Source organism: Protomyctophum parallelum (assembly GCF_964188405.1).
Source record: "Protomyctophum parallelum genome assembly, chromosome: 12".
NCBI lineage: Eukaryota > Metazoa > Chordata > Actinopteri > Myctophiformes > Myctophidae > Protomyctophum > Protomyctophum parallelum.
The window spans coordinates 22,568,369-22,585,339 of NC_139712.1; the positions used below are offsets into that span (position 1 = coordinate 22,568,369).

General features: G+C 43.0%; 1 protein-coding gene across 1 annotated transcript in view; it reads right to left on the reverse strand.

Moving 5' to 3' along the window:
* The window catches only part of LOC310867583 (collagen alpha-1(XXI) chain-like), a 60,529-nt gene that overhangs the window by 8,408 nt on the left and 35,150 nt on the right, over positions 1–16,971 (reverse strand). Inside the window, exons 19-20 of the mRNA XM_083777698.1 lie at positions 4,771–4,824; positions 837–881 (exon numbers count right to left, since the gene is read on the reverse strand). Coding sequence (XP_083633824.1) covers positions 837–881; positions 4,771–4,824 — 99 coding nt within the window. The remainder of the gene's footprint in view (positions 1–836; positions 882–4,770; positions 4,825–16,971) is intronic.

The window sequence follows — 16,971 nt, forward strand, 5'->3', positions numbered from 1 at the left end:
ATAACCATTAGGAATGTGCCGATGAGACATTTTGGCCGATATCGATATCCGATCACTGATGTCGATATGATCTCATTCTGTATTGAAAAAATGTGTAACAGGGTGTCTGCACTGCAGGCTTAGTCAGATTTTACCTAAATACCTTATTATTTAATATTGTGAGCTTGTAGTTCTGTTCAAGCTGTTACTTTGGGTTTGTTTATCTGTAAAGACAGACCGATTAATCAGACCGATTAATTAATTGGTCTGATTGATTAATCGAACCGATGCCGATTAATGTAAAAACAACTAAAATCGGCCGATACCGATGTGTTTGCCGATTAATCTCCCATCACTAATAACGATGATACAGACAAGATTCACACACAAGGTCAACAGTATATCTCAGCATTGTACACGATGTCCATTTCCAAAGCAAAAAAAGATGACATTTCAAACCATATATGAGTATTTGTAATGAAGGATTAGGAATGCAGCAAACATTTAAGCTATTAAGTAGGCTTAAATTATTATGTCTTTCATTTGTTCACCGACATCTCTATGTTTGCATAAAACAATATATAATCAAAGATTCGCATTTTTGTTTTTTTTATAAAAATAAAAATAAATCCGATCTACAAGCTTATAAGTCAGCATGAAGTCACACGCTATGAGCTTGTATATCTGCTATTTTTGAATAGTCAAAGTATGCCTGAAGAAGGTCAGTAGACCGAAAGCTTGCCAAATAAATTGATTGTGAGCAGGTCTGAGTGTGCGGAGCTTCCCTTTATTTTTTCGAATAGTCAAAGTATAAAATATGGTTAAAGTGATTATGCATGCGATTGGTCAGAATTTACCTGAGGTGCCCTCGGCCCCGCCTCTCCAGGAAGTCCTCGGATTCCCTGCAGAACATAAATAGTGCATGAGTGTGAAATCCCTCTCTACTCACTATGCCGTATATCAGGGGTTCTCAACCTGTGGGGGGTTATTTTGGGGGGTCCCCAAATTATTATTATTATTTTATTTATTTATTTTATTTTACTAGAAAAATGGAAATTAATGTTTTACAGCATATCATTTCCTTAATGATTATATCTGGTTTTCAGTATTAATTTATGATATATTTTCTCTATTATTAAGGTTATTTTTGCAGTCAGTTTGTATTGGGGGCGGTGCGGGGGTCCCCAGACAAAAACGTTGAGAACCCCTGCCGGGGGGAAAAAAAAAAAAAAATAAATGCACGTGACATATTAACACATTCCCTCCCGTGAGGCTAGTATGTGCCAGAGAAATGCGCAGCATAAGCAAAGAATAAAGCCAGGCTCGCTCACAGCCATGATCTGCCGCTCGAACTATTATTCAAATTAATGTTCAAATTAATGTTTTATTAAGCTCGAAACATGGTCCTTTATCTCAATCTGAAACCTAAAAAGCTTTAGATTGTGTGCGTGCACGAGGATATTTTGGATATTCGATTATTACACACCATGTGAGCCATCAGAGGCTAACGATGGATGCTAAAAATGGTAAATAAAATACTATTAATTCTGGATTAAATGACATGACAAGTGTTCAGATGGGGTCGTACGGAGCATGGAGTATGGGAGCGGGGGAGAGAGAGAGTGTTTCGCACAGTGACAGACGATCATAAAAAGCGTCTGAATTCGCAGAGCATCACGTGACAATTCAACACATCATTCAACGTGACTACAGAACATTAGCGTTCGTCAGGGTCGATGGTTGATGCTCATATCATTATCATTATCTCTGCCGTATATCATTCTTGGCCTGTGGAAGGCCCTTAACTTCTGTTGCAGCTCGGAGGCTCGATCAATCGCTCAGCATGCATTAAGATCACATCTGATCGGATTCGGGAGGAAAAGAAGAAAGGATGTTTTGAAATATGAGGCTTCTCCACTTACTGGTGGAAGCCCTGAGCGAGCTGGTATTGGGGTGCGTTGACAGAGGAAACAGCGCACAGACACATTAGTGACTCATGTGAGGCACCGTCACCATGCAGGCCCTGCATCCAAACCCATGCATCTTTCAGCAGCACACCTGCACTGTTGAAGTGTTCTCATTTAATGTCCACAGTTATAATGGGTGCGTGAGTGTTTGGATGTCGAAAGTGCAAGCAGTGCCCTTGACTTCACCTACAGTTCATTTCATTTTACTTCACACTCCCAATCTTCCGCCGTAGTCTGACAATCCACCTCTTCAGACTTGCCGTAGCACTTGCCCTAGCCTCGACGACCTTACAGGTGTATGCAAGGGCTCAACTTGTGTAATTTAGTGAGCTGAGCTGTTGTTCTTGCTTAGCCTACTGTGAATTGCTGTGGATTAAGAGCATCTGCTAAATGCCTAAATTGTACATTGTAATTGTAAATTGTACAGTGGGAACTCGGAAACAAACAAGAAACAAGAATGCACAGACACAAACACGGGCACATGCATGCAAGCACGGACACTTAAACAAATGGTATGTAGCCATATGCTGTACACTCACAAATATACACACACACACACACAAAAAACACACACACACACACACACACACACACTATCTACATGCAAGCATGCGCGCGCACACACATTGACACACTCGCATGCATGCAGGCACACTCACATTCACGCACACAACAGGGTTGTAAAGGGTCGGCAACATCCCAATAATTTTCCATAAACTTCCATGGTCCAGGAGGCGAGTCCATTTTCTTTCTTAAAGTGGGATTTATACACACCATTGTCACGCGGAGGCATTTGCTCTATAGTGCCATACTCTGGAAAATAATTCCCCTTGCACACACACTTATCCCTCATTGGACACGGAGGAACATTTCAGAAGGTGCCTTCTGGTGGGGCTTCTTTAGACTTTTTAAGTCTTGTTGTTTATGACATAATATTATTCCCAGAATGGTGTAGCCCAGGGGTCATCAATAATGTCCGTACACTGACAAATGTGTCCGCGTCAAAGCCTTGGTCTTTCCATGGCATATTTTGTGTTCCCTGGTCTGTCCGTGTGTCTTGAGACAGGAAGGCAGTCCGCAGACTGTGTCCCAGCTCCCAGGCAACTTCCTTAGAGGATTAGGATTAGGAACAACATTTAGACCCCACCGGGTCTTCGTCAGGTATGCCGATCATTTTGTCATACCTGACAAATGTTTTAAAGGCACTTTACAGATTGTGCATTACATTCACCCATTCACACACACGGCCATGCAAGGCACCAACCAGCACATCGGGAGCCATTAAGGATTCAGTGTCTTGCTCAAGGACACTTTGACACTAACTCTGGGGGAGCCCGGGTTCGAACTGGCAACCTTGCGGTTACCATCCGGCCACTCTACCCCTGCAGTGGGGGCTGCAGACATAATAATCCCTGCCAATCTACAACATGATGTGTTGTGAGCTTGTAGATCTATTTTAGCTATTTTGGTCAAAGCTTGAGTATATCCATTTCCATTACTTTATACTTCCACTTTTGGGGGGCTGGCTCGCTCAGCACATAAGCCAGATCGCTCAAGTCAAGTGCTCTTCCTATACTGAGCTACTACTGAGCTACCCAGACACTGACTGAGTGCTACAATGGCATTAGCTCGAAGGCCCATTTGTTTAAGTACTATTTGTTTAAGTACAATTTGTTTAAGTACTATTTGTCCAACATCCTATAACTGACCACAACCTTTACCTCGCACTTCCTAATAACAGGGGCCAGCAACATGTCCGCACGCGGATCAAATGTGTCCGTGGAAAAGACTTGGTCTTGTCCATGGCGATTTACACACCATTATAATGTTCTCATTTTGATCATAACAACCACTTACTGAATGTCAGTAAGTGGTTCTGTTGAGGTCTACAAGCTCACAACGCGTGGCGCTGCGACGCGCTGTGAGCTTGTAGATCAGCTATTTTTGGGGCACAACCCAGCACTCTTTACCTAGTGGAGATGCGGTGGATTATTTCAAAACTAATTTGTTCAGCGCAAAATGCTGCATTCAAGTTCGGGAGACTTCGGGAGTCTGTTACTTTTTTCTGCACTACATCACATTTCTTTGCCATTGTTGCTGAATAGTGCCCAGAAAAAGGTATATAGGTTATATTGTTAATACTAATAGTGAATGCAGAGTTTGCGTGCTTGTTTCCTGATTGTTTTGTTCCCCTAAGGCCTTTCATAGAGCTACATAAAACATTAGTTGCAGTTTATATGCTGAGTTAATGCATGGGAAACTGATTTGTGCCGCGGTTTCCACAACCTCGCACAACCTTTGCCTTCTCCTATAAATGCCACCGCAAGGTCGGTCACGCGTCCATCACGCGAGCGTTATTATTCAGTAAATAAAATAATTAGTGAGCTGTAAAACGAAATACTTAATGAGGCGCAGCCTAATAACAAATATGACCAACACGGCTGACAGTGGCCTTGTGGTTAGAGTGTCTGCCCTGAAATTGCATGGGAGGTCGGGGTTTCGAAATTCCCCGGCCGGGTCATACCAAAGACTGTAAGAAATGGGACCCAATGCATCCCTGCTTGGCACTCAGCACCAATGGGTTCATTGGGTTGGATTGGGGGGGTCAAATCAACGAATCAAAATGATTCCCGAGCGCGGCGCACGCTGCGGCTCACCGCTCCAAGAGATGGGTCAAATGCGGAGATCAAATTTCACCGCTGTAACGTGTGCAGACAAATCTTACGACTTTGACGTTGACATGCTCGGCTTCGTTGTGTGAAACTATACCCATGATTCCTCTCCTCCTCTCTATACGTGTATCATTCATGGTGGAAAGTCTCACCGGGATGCCTTGAGGACCATCGACTCCATTCAGCCCTGGCTCTCCACCCGCCCCCTGGGGAAAAGAAATACGCACATGTCAGTATGTTCAGAAACACTTCAATGGTTATTCATTGTCTGGTAATTCTTTAGTAGATATGGGAGAATACGAAAAGTAATGCATCTAAATGGTTTTGTAATTATGAGGAGCTTGGAAATTACTTTAGATTTTAATTAAATGTTAATAAAAGACAAAGTCATGCACATTCATGAACCGTGATGAAAGTAAATGTGCACTGTCATAACAATATTAGTTATGCATGTTAAATGGGCTCAGACAGGGCTCAGACAGTGGCTCAGAGGCGGCTTGGGAAGCAGAATAGGTTCCCAGTTCAATCCCAGGCTTCCCTCGAAGTGTCATTGAGCAAGACACTGAACCTCCCCGGCCCCAATTGCCCCCGATGAGCAGGTTAACGGTGCCTTGCACGGTTTCCTCCACCATCTTTGGGTAAAGGCGCTATGTAAATGCACCATTTATTTAAATCATTCACTCACAATCTCATGTTGGATTATCGTTCATGAGGTCTGCTACTTACTCCTTTGATTAACCCCATTTAGACCTGACTGTGACTGTGTCACCTTATAGCTTTTAACCACTTTAACCATTATTTTAAACTTTAGCTGTTTCAAAAATGCAGATCTACAAGCTCCGAGGGCCGCACTACGAGCTTGTAGAAAAAGCTTGTAGAAAAATCGTGCAAAATGTGGCACAAATCTTTGAATATTATATTATTTCCCATTGAACGCTTTAAAGTCAAATATTTGCTTCTGGGGGCTCCCAGAAGCCCCCCTCGGGGGTGTCTATTATATTATACTATTATTTTGGGAGGTCCCAAGATGATTTTCAAAAATAACTGAATGGCTGGAAAATGGAAATTGAGAGTTTACATAGTACACATAGTGCCTGCATAAACTTTCCTTAATGATTATATCTGGTTTTAGTATATATATTTTTTTCTTTTTTTAATTATTATTATTATTATTATTATTATTATATATAATATTAATATTAATATTAATATTAATATTAATATTTTCCTACTCTAGTATTAAAGCTGCTATAAGCAATAATGTCAACATTTGAATGACTTTTTTTTGTTGGTATTTAGCCAGCCAGCTAAATGGGTAGAACGCTCCCAATTTTCTTTTGTCTCTGCAGCAGCTTTAAGGTTATTGTAGCGGTCAATTTGTATTGCCCTAGAACAAAACACTTTGAGATGGGGGTCGGCGGCCAATTACATATCATTTTTGGGCTCCTTGACATGAAATAGTTGAGCACCACTGTTTTCTTTTCAGAACCCTGTTAGGATTTAGAAGGTCCTTAGGTATTATGGCTTAACATAACCAAATGTTGTTGGTTGTGGTCACATTTACCATATGGAATAATATGCATGCATATTATGTTATAATTACTTTGACTGTCTGTACCTATTTTTAATATCTGGCCTATGCCTGTAGGCTAAGTTTGACAGAAACCCTGTTCAGTTACTCAATGCGGCCACCAGATGGCCACGTCAGTTCACATTTACATTAGGTGTCACACTTGCTTATGTGTACAGTCTACAGTAGCCTATGTGACTGAAAAATAATAAAAAAAACTAAGTTGGTATTTATGATATGTTGCACAAGACACTGCCGAAGCAGAAGTGACACAATTAATGTATAGCCTACCGGTATTTGATATTTGTTGCTGATATTCATACTTTTCACTTAAGTCATATTATTTCTCTTTAATTTAATATGATTTAACTTAATTCAGGGGACGCTGAAGTTTAAGATCCGTCATCTTCTGACTGTGCGGCTTTGGCGGACAAAACATGTAAGCAGAACATACAGTGCTTGCTGCCGACGCTGATGCAAAGACAATGCTCATTTAACAGACACAGACACAGTTCAGTTTTTCCGTTTGAACTCGGTACTTGGAATGTGGCTTAAGTGCAACTGCATGGCTCTCTGGATTTACAGGCATGCATTTAGACATGGCAAATCTGTCCACTCCACTGACTGCACCTTGGAATTAAAACAACAAACAAGTCGAACAGTACAGTACAGAGTACAGTCAGAGGCTACCATTTGGAACAATGCATGCAGCAGCATAATGAGGGGGCTTCAACTTGAACTGCTGGGTTTTTCCATTTCCATTTAATGTTTTTGGTATAGTATAGCTTAGGTTTATATCCACAATGACCTAGCAGCATGTGCTGTATACTTTCTTAGGTTTATATCCACAATGACCTATAGCATGTGCTGCATATAACCTTATACTTTCTTAGGTTTATATCCACAATGACCTAGCATGTGCTGCATATAACCTCATACTTACTTAGGTTTATATCCACAATGACCTATAGCATGTGCTGCATATAACCTTATACTTTCTTAGGTTTATATCCACAATGACCTAGCATGTGCTGCATATAACCTCATACTTTCTTAGGTTTATATCCACAATGACCTAGCATGTGCTGCATATAACCTTATACTTTCTTAGGTTTATATCCACAATGACCTATAGCATGTGCAGCAAATAACCTCATACTTTCTTAGGTTTATATCCACAATGACCTAGCATGTGCTGCATATAACCTTATACTTTCTTAGGTTTATATCCACAATGACCTAGCATGTGCTGCATATGTTCTTCGTCTGGACAGGTGAGAATGAACATTTATGTTATTTTAAGTGACGGCATGACCTAACAGACCAATAGTTAAATATATAACAAGAAATCGTCCTGACGTCAAACCCATAGTTGATGCTTTTACCAAGAGAGACACATTATAACAATAGCTGAACAATTTGGAAGATAATTCCCTTGTATACTTGTGTTCAATTAATGACCAAATAAAACCATCCATCCGTCCATACCGCAAGGAGTGTTAGAAGATAGTAAATGGTGCATTTATATACCGCCTTTATCCAAAGCACATGTACGCCGATGGCAGGGGGGAAACGAACTCATGCAAGGCACCAACTTGCTCCTCGGGAGCCATTAGGGGTTCAGTGTCTTGCTCAAGGACACTTCGACAATAACCCAGGGGGGGGGAAACGGGTTTCGAACCGGGGACCTTCCGTTTCGCAAACCTCCTGAGCCACTAACATAATATAATTATACGTTTAGCATGTGCATGGCAAAAAACCCCAAAATGCTTCAAGTGCATGAGTCACCATGCCACTTTCAACCTGGCGTCCCTATGATGGTTACACCATTAAAGGTGATTTATTCATGTCCAAAAACATCAAAAATAGACGATCTACAAGCTCACATAGATCGACTGTATTCGCTACTCTTAAGCACACTGCTTAAGTGCGGTTAAATGTGACACTGTGCAGCATACAACACTTTTCCTTGTTGCAGACATGGAGCTTACCAGTTCCCACCCATATATATTTAAACTGTCAAGCTCTTTTTTTGTGGCGGTGGCAAGGGAAACGAGCAAATTAGTTTGTTTTCGTTTGAAGTGTCCTGCCACACTGCGTCCATAAACCCCCCCTACAAGCAGCAGACCCCGTAATTACACCGCCAAGACAGCCCACCGCGGCCCAATAAACGACAAGACGCCGTCACTCTCTGGACATAATATGACTGTAAGAAAACAGGCGAGCGCGCGGTGGGCCATGACACGCCTTTAATGTAGGCCCGGCGGCCATCCCTTTGGCTTTGTACTGTATATGCTTGTTGCTTCGCCCTGACGCGTGTTGTTAAAGGACAGAAGGGCCGGTTATTGGTTGAGGTTTTCTGAAGCCACTAGCTGTGCTATAGCAGTGTGATGTCTGGCTAGAGAGAGAGCTGAGCCAGGGTTCAGGAGAGGATACTGGCTATAGCTAAACAGAAACGAGGTGATGTTGGAGGTGATGTTCTTCCCCTTTTTTGCACTAGGTATGTTGGTGTGTGGTACAGACTAGTACTTAAATGTTGTACGGGTCACTGTGTGCCTTTGTTGTATCGTATCGTATCGTATCGTATCGTATCGTATCGTATCGTATCGTATCGTATCGTATCGTATCGTATCGTATCGTATCGTATCGTATCGTATGCTGCAGGGCGGGTCCTTGGGGTGCAAGACAAATTTCTCCTCCGGAGAAATAAAGACACCTTGAACCTTGTTCACAGCCTATCTACCCTCTATGATGCTGATGGCCTCTATGCATGCATGCACATCAGAATAATACTGTATATTCATTATAGAAGGAAGAGACGCCATGACACTTTCATGGGCGCTTTCATGGCTGGCCTACAGTACCTCGCACTGGAAGTAGTTCCATGAAGTTCCATGAATACTCCACATGGCAGTGAATGGAGCCTCAAGAGTTGCATTGTTGTTAAACATCTGTATTACTTAAATGTACAACAATTCTACACAAATTAGAGAACGTAGAAGAATTGTTATTTTGATCAACGCTTGCCTGTTATCTCTCCTAATGGTACCAACATCAATAGAGCATGGAATTGTGGACAAAATATTACCCAATGATAAGTTAACAATTATTCAACGTTTTGGGTCTGAGAGGCTAAGGGCTCCATTTTCGTCACCGGCGCTAAACCCCTTATCCCTAAACTTCTTTGCCTTTTTTGAACAGGCAAAGAACAGCAATGTCCGTGTTCACCTATGTGACGTTAACCTACCTATGTGACTATGAGCACCAGTATGACTATGCGTACCAGTAGAGGCGCTGTTGTGCCAGAAACAGAGAGAGAGAGAGAAAGTGCTGCACTGTTGCCTGCTAATGAGAGAGAGAGAGGGGGGGGGGTGAGAGGGGAGTTGCACCACTCAGTTCACACACGTGTGATTTCTTTTTACTATTTTGAAAAACATTTTTGAATAGTTAAATTAGCCAATCGACATTGACACATTGTGAGCTTGTAGACTGGCCATTTTAACTATTCAAAAATGTTTAGCAAAATAGTAAAAAAAAAAAAGGCAAAGAAGTTTAAGGATAAGGGGTTTAGCGGTGACGAAAATGGAGCACTAAATCTCATCAAACGGTGGTCCGTGGCTAAAACGCAGAATAAATAATGTTGACAAGCGACTGTGTTTTCCTGAGCAGATGAAAACAACAGTGTTTTATTTCCTGTAGTGATACTCATCAGAGGTTTGGGATTCAGAGAAAAAAGCTCTCCTCCCGGCCCAAGGCTGTTTGTTTATGTAGGCTTGAGTGCTACACACATGCACCCATGCACGCACGCGCACACACACACACACACACACACACACACACACACACACACACACACACACACACACACACACACACACACACGCACACACACACACACACACACACACACACACACACACACTGAGTCACACACAGTGGTTGGAATTGGGGATGCATGTCCTGGGCTAATGGACTCCTGACTGAGTGTGTGTGCGCGTGTGTTATGTGTGTGTGTGTGTTGATGTTGGCAGACAAACAGAGCATCAGGCTTCCTGTCACACCACTAGGCCCTGGAACGCAGCCAAATGCGGTGTGTGTGTGTGTGTGTGTGGTGCGTGCGCGTGTGTGTGTGTGTGTGTGTGTGTGTGTGTGTGTACTCGTGAGGTCCAAATGTCCCTACAATTATAGTAGAATCTGAGCGTTTGACATGTGAGGCCAATTTGCCTGTTGGTTTTATGGTAACAAGACAAGTGTGCATGCATGTGTGTGTGCGTGCGTGCGTGCGTGCGTGCGAGGCAGCAGTACAGCTAGTAGTGGTGAAATGGGTTGGGGGAGATACAGTATGTGCAGTGATGTGTGATTATTGATTAACGTACACATGCACAGGTGCACGCCAAAAGTGTGTTTGTGTTTTGAAGTGTGTTTGTGAACAGGTAGGAATTTTCTCATGCACGCTCTCTACAGCGGTATTGAGCGTGGGGCGGGTAATTACAGTAGTAGTGGTTGTTCATGAATGTTTCGCTGCTGCCACTCGTGTGACGCGTGGAGCCTTGGCGGGAGCCAAATGCTCCTGTCCCAGCTCCCAGGCCTTCAAACAACAAACTCGGTACTAGTGAAACACAGACTCCCTGTTTTATGCAGGTCTTTGGCCGTCCTGCCCATGGCTGAACCAGCCCCATGACACATGTGATGTGACATGGCTTATTAGTGGCCACGTTATAGTCAGCCACGTCCTGCCATTATACTGTCAAGCCCACTTGGCACGCTAATGAATACACTGAGCTTTTCTTTTTTTAAAAACTGGAACAAACAACAAACCAACACTGTACTTTCTGTACCATTAAAGAGCGTCGCAGTCCCACCCCCTTTCATGACGACGAGAGGCCCGGAAGATAATTCCCTGTTCATTTTGCCCATATAGACGTTTAAAAAAGTAGCCTATTTATTTAAAGACATTTAACCCTCAGACAAAGCCAACTCTTGTTGTGACTATAATCGTGACAATAAACACAATGTTTTGGGCCGATCAAATAATTAGAAAGAAGAAAAACAAACGAACATAATAGTGTTGTGTACCCTGCCCTTTTTTCGGGTGATTTCCGCATGTCGTACCTTTGGTGTGTCGGACATGAACTTGTATGGATGTGGGCGTGTGTGGGGGGAGAGAACACTGTTAAAGGTCATGGGCCATATGTGTCACGGGCTCACGGCCCCTTGGCCTAGCCTGCAGGGCCTATGCTGTCTATGTGGTGTACTGTACTACAGTCTGATAATCAGTCTAGTACTGTACTGCCCTCCCCTGTGTGTTTCTCCCACAGATCATGTGGGCGTCGGCCTACTTGAGACTCCTCATTAGGTGCAAGAGGGCTTGCCAGCCATTCTCTGTGTCCCTTTCCACCCTTCTGTTTGTTTCCATTTACTGTTTGATTTGCACACTACAACACACCTTCACCATATGAACCACACTGATCTTACTGACTTCCACATCTCATACATTCTGTAAGCATTCTTTATATATTAAGGTAATATTAGTTACCTTTTGTAAATAAACTATTGTTATTTTGAACACTGCTACTGCGTCCTCCTCAATTTGTCATGGCCCAACGGGCTGGGTTATGACACATGCAAGCCCGCCCTACTGTCCGGACCGGTGGTCAGACTTTTAACCATATTAATAGAACCCAATCAAGACCTGAAGACCCAATTCTATAAACATGTATAAATCTGTTTTCTGATAATCACTGGTTCTAGTTCCAAAACTTGGCCGCGGACCCCTATCTCAAAATATTTTTGTTCCAGGGACACCGAGAAGGTATGGTTTGAGTTAAACATTTTCACTTCCTACATATTCAAAGATATGTCACAAATGTTCACAATTCTTCATTGTGCCGTGGTAAGAGCTTGTAGATCTGCTATTTTTGAATAGCCAAAGTATAACATAATAGTTTGAAGTGGTTTAAATCTTAAATGACACAGGACGCTTTAATCCTTTCCCATGTTTTAATGGGTTTAAACGACTGTGGTCGACCAAAGTTCCATACAGAAGTTAAACATCGGCACAAAACACCAGCATACATTTTAAAGGAGGAAAGAACTGGTGTAAATCTTATGGATTGCAGCCCCATAAGCTTCATGTCTGTACAGTAGACTTCGCCAGGATTAGGCTGCCTTTACAGTTTGTTGTAATATCGTCTGTTTCTTGTTTTGTCTGTCGACGATGACGACTTGTTTAAAAAAATAAATGTGCTGCCGTCTGTCTTGGCCAGGACTCCCCTTGTAAAAATACATGTTTAATCTGAATGGAACCTATCCTTGTTGTTACATGAAGGTTAAAATAAAAATAATAAGAAAACAGTTTTATGTGCCTCTTAAAAGTGCAAAGTGATGAAGCCATATAACTCTGGACTTCTATTGTGTGAAAGAAGTGCTTACGTGTGTGTGCGCGCGTGTGTGTGTGTGTGTGTGTGTGTGTGTGTGTGTGTGTGTGTGTGTGTCCATACGCCCACGGTTGCACTAGTGTGTGATGATCAGAATCTAGAAACCCCTGAAGACCACATCAAGACCACCATCAGGCACGCACACACGCTCAGACACACACACACACACGCACACACGCTCAGACACACACACACACACGCACACACACACACACACACACACACACACACACACCACAAATCCCACCCCCTCGCCCACGCTTTCCCTCGAGGAATCTTACACATTGTTGTATTACACCATTTCATTAGAACAACAGGGAGTCTGAAAGTGTGTGTGTGCGTGCGTGCTCACGCACACACACAGAGTTCAGGATATCAACATAGGACCTAATTATGAATGTCATTTTCTTTTGTTTTAATTTGTTTTGCAATTTTTAACCCTCACGCCAGGATTGTACAACAAAAGGAATAGAAGATCTACCCGTAAGTCGCCACCAAAAGGGCGAGGTTGCGTGCACGCATCCGCCTGGGTGACAGCAGATGCATGGCAGACTGCTGGGCGAGCGCTGGCGCTTTGGCATGGGGGGGGTCAGATCAACATAATGGGATGAATACTGTACTGGCCATATGGAGCGTGTCTTGAGTGTACAGGGTATGATGAGGTCAGATCAACATATGGGATGAATTCTGTACTGGCCATATGGAGCGTGTCTTGAGTGTACAGGGTATGATGAGGTCAGATCAACATATGGAATGTCAGAGCCGGAAGGACAGGTGGGGAGGATCAACATATGGAATGTCAGAACAGCTCGTTGTCTCACGTTGTGAGACATGAATAATACTAATGTAGGAGCAGGACATGTGTTTGAGATATTGTGTATGCGAGAGTCGTTTTCAGTATTTCTGAAGGTATTTCAGTGGCCAAAAAAGAAAATGCCTTCGGCAGACAGTGGGATATTAGTCTGGCTTACTAGCCAGGCTATTTCAGTGCATCCAGAATGAGTGTTATATTATATTGCATTTATTCAGGAAACAACACCGTGCCATCATAGATGGGAGGGAGGGATGTTATACGGGACACATGTGGCAGCTTGCCTGATGGGCCTAACATATGACACCCCATTGACTACATGGTATTTAGCAAACTGTCGTCTGGTAGAAATTATTCTCTGATCTTTAAGCCACATGAACCCTATAGCGTCCCTTTTCTGGCCATGTCCTAATGGGTGACAGCGGCAACGCTAGCTGATTCACAAGCTCACGAGTCAAAATTACGTGCTGTGAGCTTGTAGAGCGGCTATTTTTGACGGATATATATATTTGTGACTCTTTTTGATACAGAGACAGTCATGGCAGCAAGACTAACTGTTCAGCAGAGTGAAAACTGTTTTTTTTCCTTCTTTTTTTTAAATCCAAAATGCCACAGGCAGACTCTTCACATATGTCTGAAATAAATGTCAGAGCTGAAATGGACGTGTAAATATGAAATAAATGCAGCTAGGTGTAATGTTAGAGACCACAGAAGTGAACTTTTCAAGCCATATCTCCAAAACTGGTGGGTCAAACTGAACAACCGATATGTCAATTTGAAGCTATGATTCCCTGCGTCCATATGACATAACAAAACAAAAATAAAACCAAGTCCAATGACTTACTGTGTGTGTCAAGTTTGGTCACAAGTTTGTGTCAAGTTTGCTCCTGGGAATTTGGGCGTCACTATACCGTGACGCAGACAACGCAATTGCGTTGGGGCCCAGAGGGTCATTTGGGGCCCATGTACGGCCGCCCACCCGTGCCGTCGATAAAATAAAATGATAAATACATACAGAGATGCAATGACAGTTGAGTTGACCAAACTCTGGTGGAGGGGAGGGTAGGTTAATAAGGTGGAGGAAGTCAGAGTGGGGTCACGACCTCACAGAGCTGCTGCTGCTCTGTTCACAATCGTGACAGGTGTGTACACTTTCACAACTACTGTACAGTACAGTGTGCTGCTTTCACCCAGGGGGGGGGGGGGTAATAACTCGAAGCCTCTCATAGTTTAGTTTATGTGAGGCCATTATGACATACACTACAAATGCACGCACGCACGCACGCACGCACTCACTCACTCACTCACTCACGCACGCACGCACGCACGCACGCACGCACGCACGCACACACACACACACACACACACACACACACACACACACACACACACACACACACACACACACACACACACGTCAGGGCGGGTGAGTATGTCTCAGTGACAAATTGGACATGGGGATGACACGACTTTACTATAATAACCAAACACATGTAGCTTAGGCCAGCAGCCTAATACTAAACTATGGAATTATAGTTTAACCCTGGGTGTGTTTTATTATTATTTTTGTTTGTTTTTACCGACAGAGTAAAATTGACACTGCAGGATGTTGCAGTGTACTGTGCAACCCAGTGCTGTCAACTCAGTGCTGTCACTTGGACGCTGTTTTTGGACGCTCAACCCGACGCTCTGTCACACAGTGACTTGTTACTACGTTTTTTAACAGTTTCCACTCAACTATTTTATACCAAACTTCTGGATTCTAGCCTGGTGATCTACATCTTTGTACTAACCCTGCAATCCCAGCGATCGGCACTGCTGATCACTCAATTTTACTCAATTATCAGACTGTGCTGTTGCTGCCTGCTAGCTAGCTAGCTAGCCTCAAAACATTAATTTTTAAACAAGCTTTTGTGGATGGTTCAACCTGAACGTAATTAACCTACCTTTTGTTTTATGATGTACATATGATGATCATATTGTTGTCCTGTTGAGCTGAATTGTACGAGTGCATGCCTTTCATCCGACAGAGCATTGGTCCGAACGACAACCTACCTCCTCCCTCACCCTAACCCTAACCTCCCCCGGGGCAGACACCTAAACCTAACCGCAACCCTCTCCCGACCCGCAGCGCACCTCGGAGCATTGCTCCTTCGGAGCAATGCTCTGTCGGATGATAGTATGCCTCCCGAATTGTACAGCACATGTTTTATCTGCATTGTTTTGCTTGTTTGCTTGTTCTGTATTTTTATTGTATGTAAAGCACTTTGTGAATCCTCTCTGTGAAAGGTGCTATATAAATAAAATGTACTTACTTACTTACTTACTGTTCTGCACTGGGGGGGGGGAATATTAAAGCACATACAAAAAAATAATATATATATATATATATATATATATATATATATATATATATATAAAAGTCTCACAACGTAAGTAACTTCAGCAGAAATACCCTTAAATTGTCTCTGGCTTGTCCCCATGCAGCCATGGCTGTACAGTGCATGTTTGTTGACTTTGTTGTACAGTGCTCATGTTTGTGTAAATGCATGTTTTCCAGTAAGTCATCCTTCCTGACTGCAACAGTCCTGATAATCATTACGACGTTCAACGAGCCCTGAAACTTGGACCTTTGTTTATCTTTTGACTCAGCGGGGCGTTGCAGGAGCACTGCAGGGTCCCAAGAAAGTGGTAACAGTTAAAGGGACCGCTGGAAGAAACTGCAGCCACTCAATGTTAATAGAATTTGTAGTAGATAACAGTAGCACAATTTGAAATTTGCTCCCTATGGCCAGTTTGACGTTATTTAATACAATTAGATAAGATAGGACTTTTCTGTTTGGATGAATGGGCTTTCAGTGGGAAGTTGCTCCTACAGTAGTTAGCACCTTGCTGGCAAAGATGGCAGCTGTGTGCATATCTTCAATACTAGGCATTAGGCATGTAAGGCATTAGGCATTAGGCATTGGGCATGTAACAAATTGAAATCGATCGAAAAAAACATATATTGCAATGCAAGAAATAGCCAAAACAAACGAACAAACATTCAATGTGTGAATGTATCATAGAGTATGTATATACAGACAGACAGACAGACAGACAGACAGACAGACAGACAGACAGACAGACAGACAGACAGACAGACGGCTGGCCGGCCTCTTACAAAACCACACCGTAAAACAGTTGAGAAGCGCTGGTATAGAACACACTGCTATGTCTGTATAATGTATTACCACAGCAAAATGCAAACCCATTCACACACGCACGCACGCACGCACGCACGCACGCACGCACGCACGCACGCACGCACGCACACACACACACACACACACACACACACACACACACACACACACACCACAAATCCCACCCCCTCGCCCACGCTTTCCCTCAAGGAATCTTACACATTGTTGTATTACACAATTTCATTAGAATGGGAGAGTGACAATTTAATGTGCAGGGAGTGTGAGTGTGTGTGTTCCTTCTTCACATGCTCAAGAACGCAGAGAGTAATGCTGAAAAAAAGGAGGTCTGG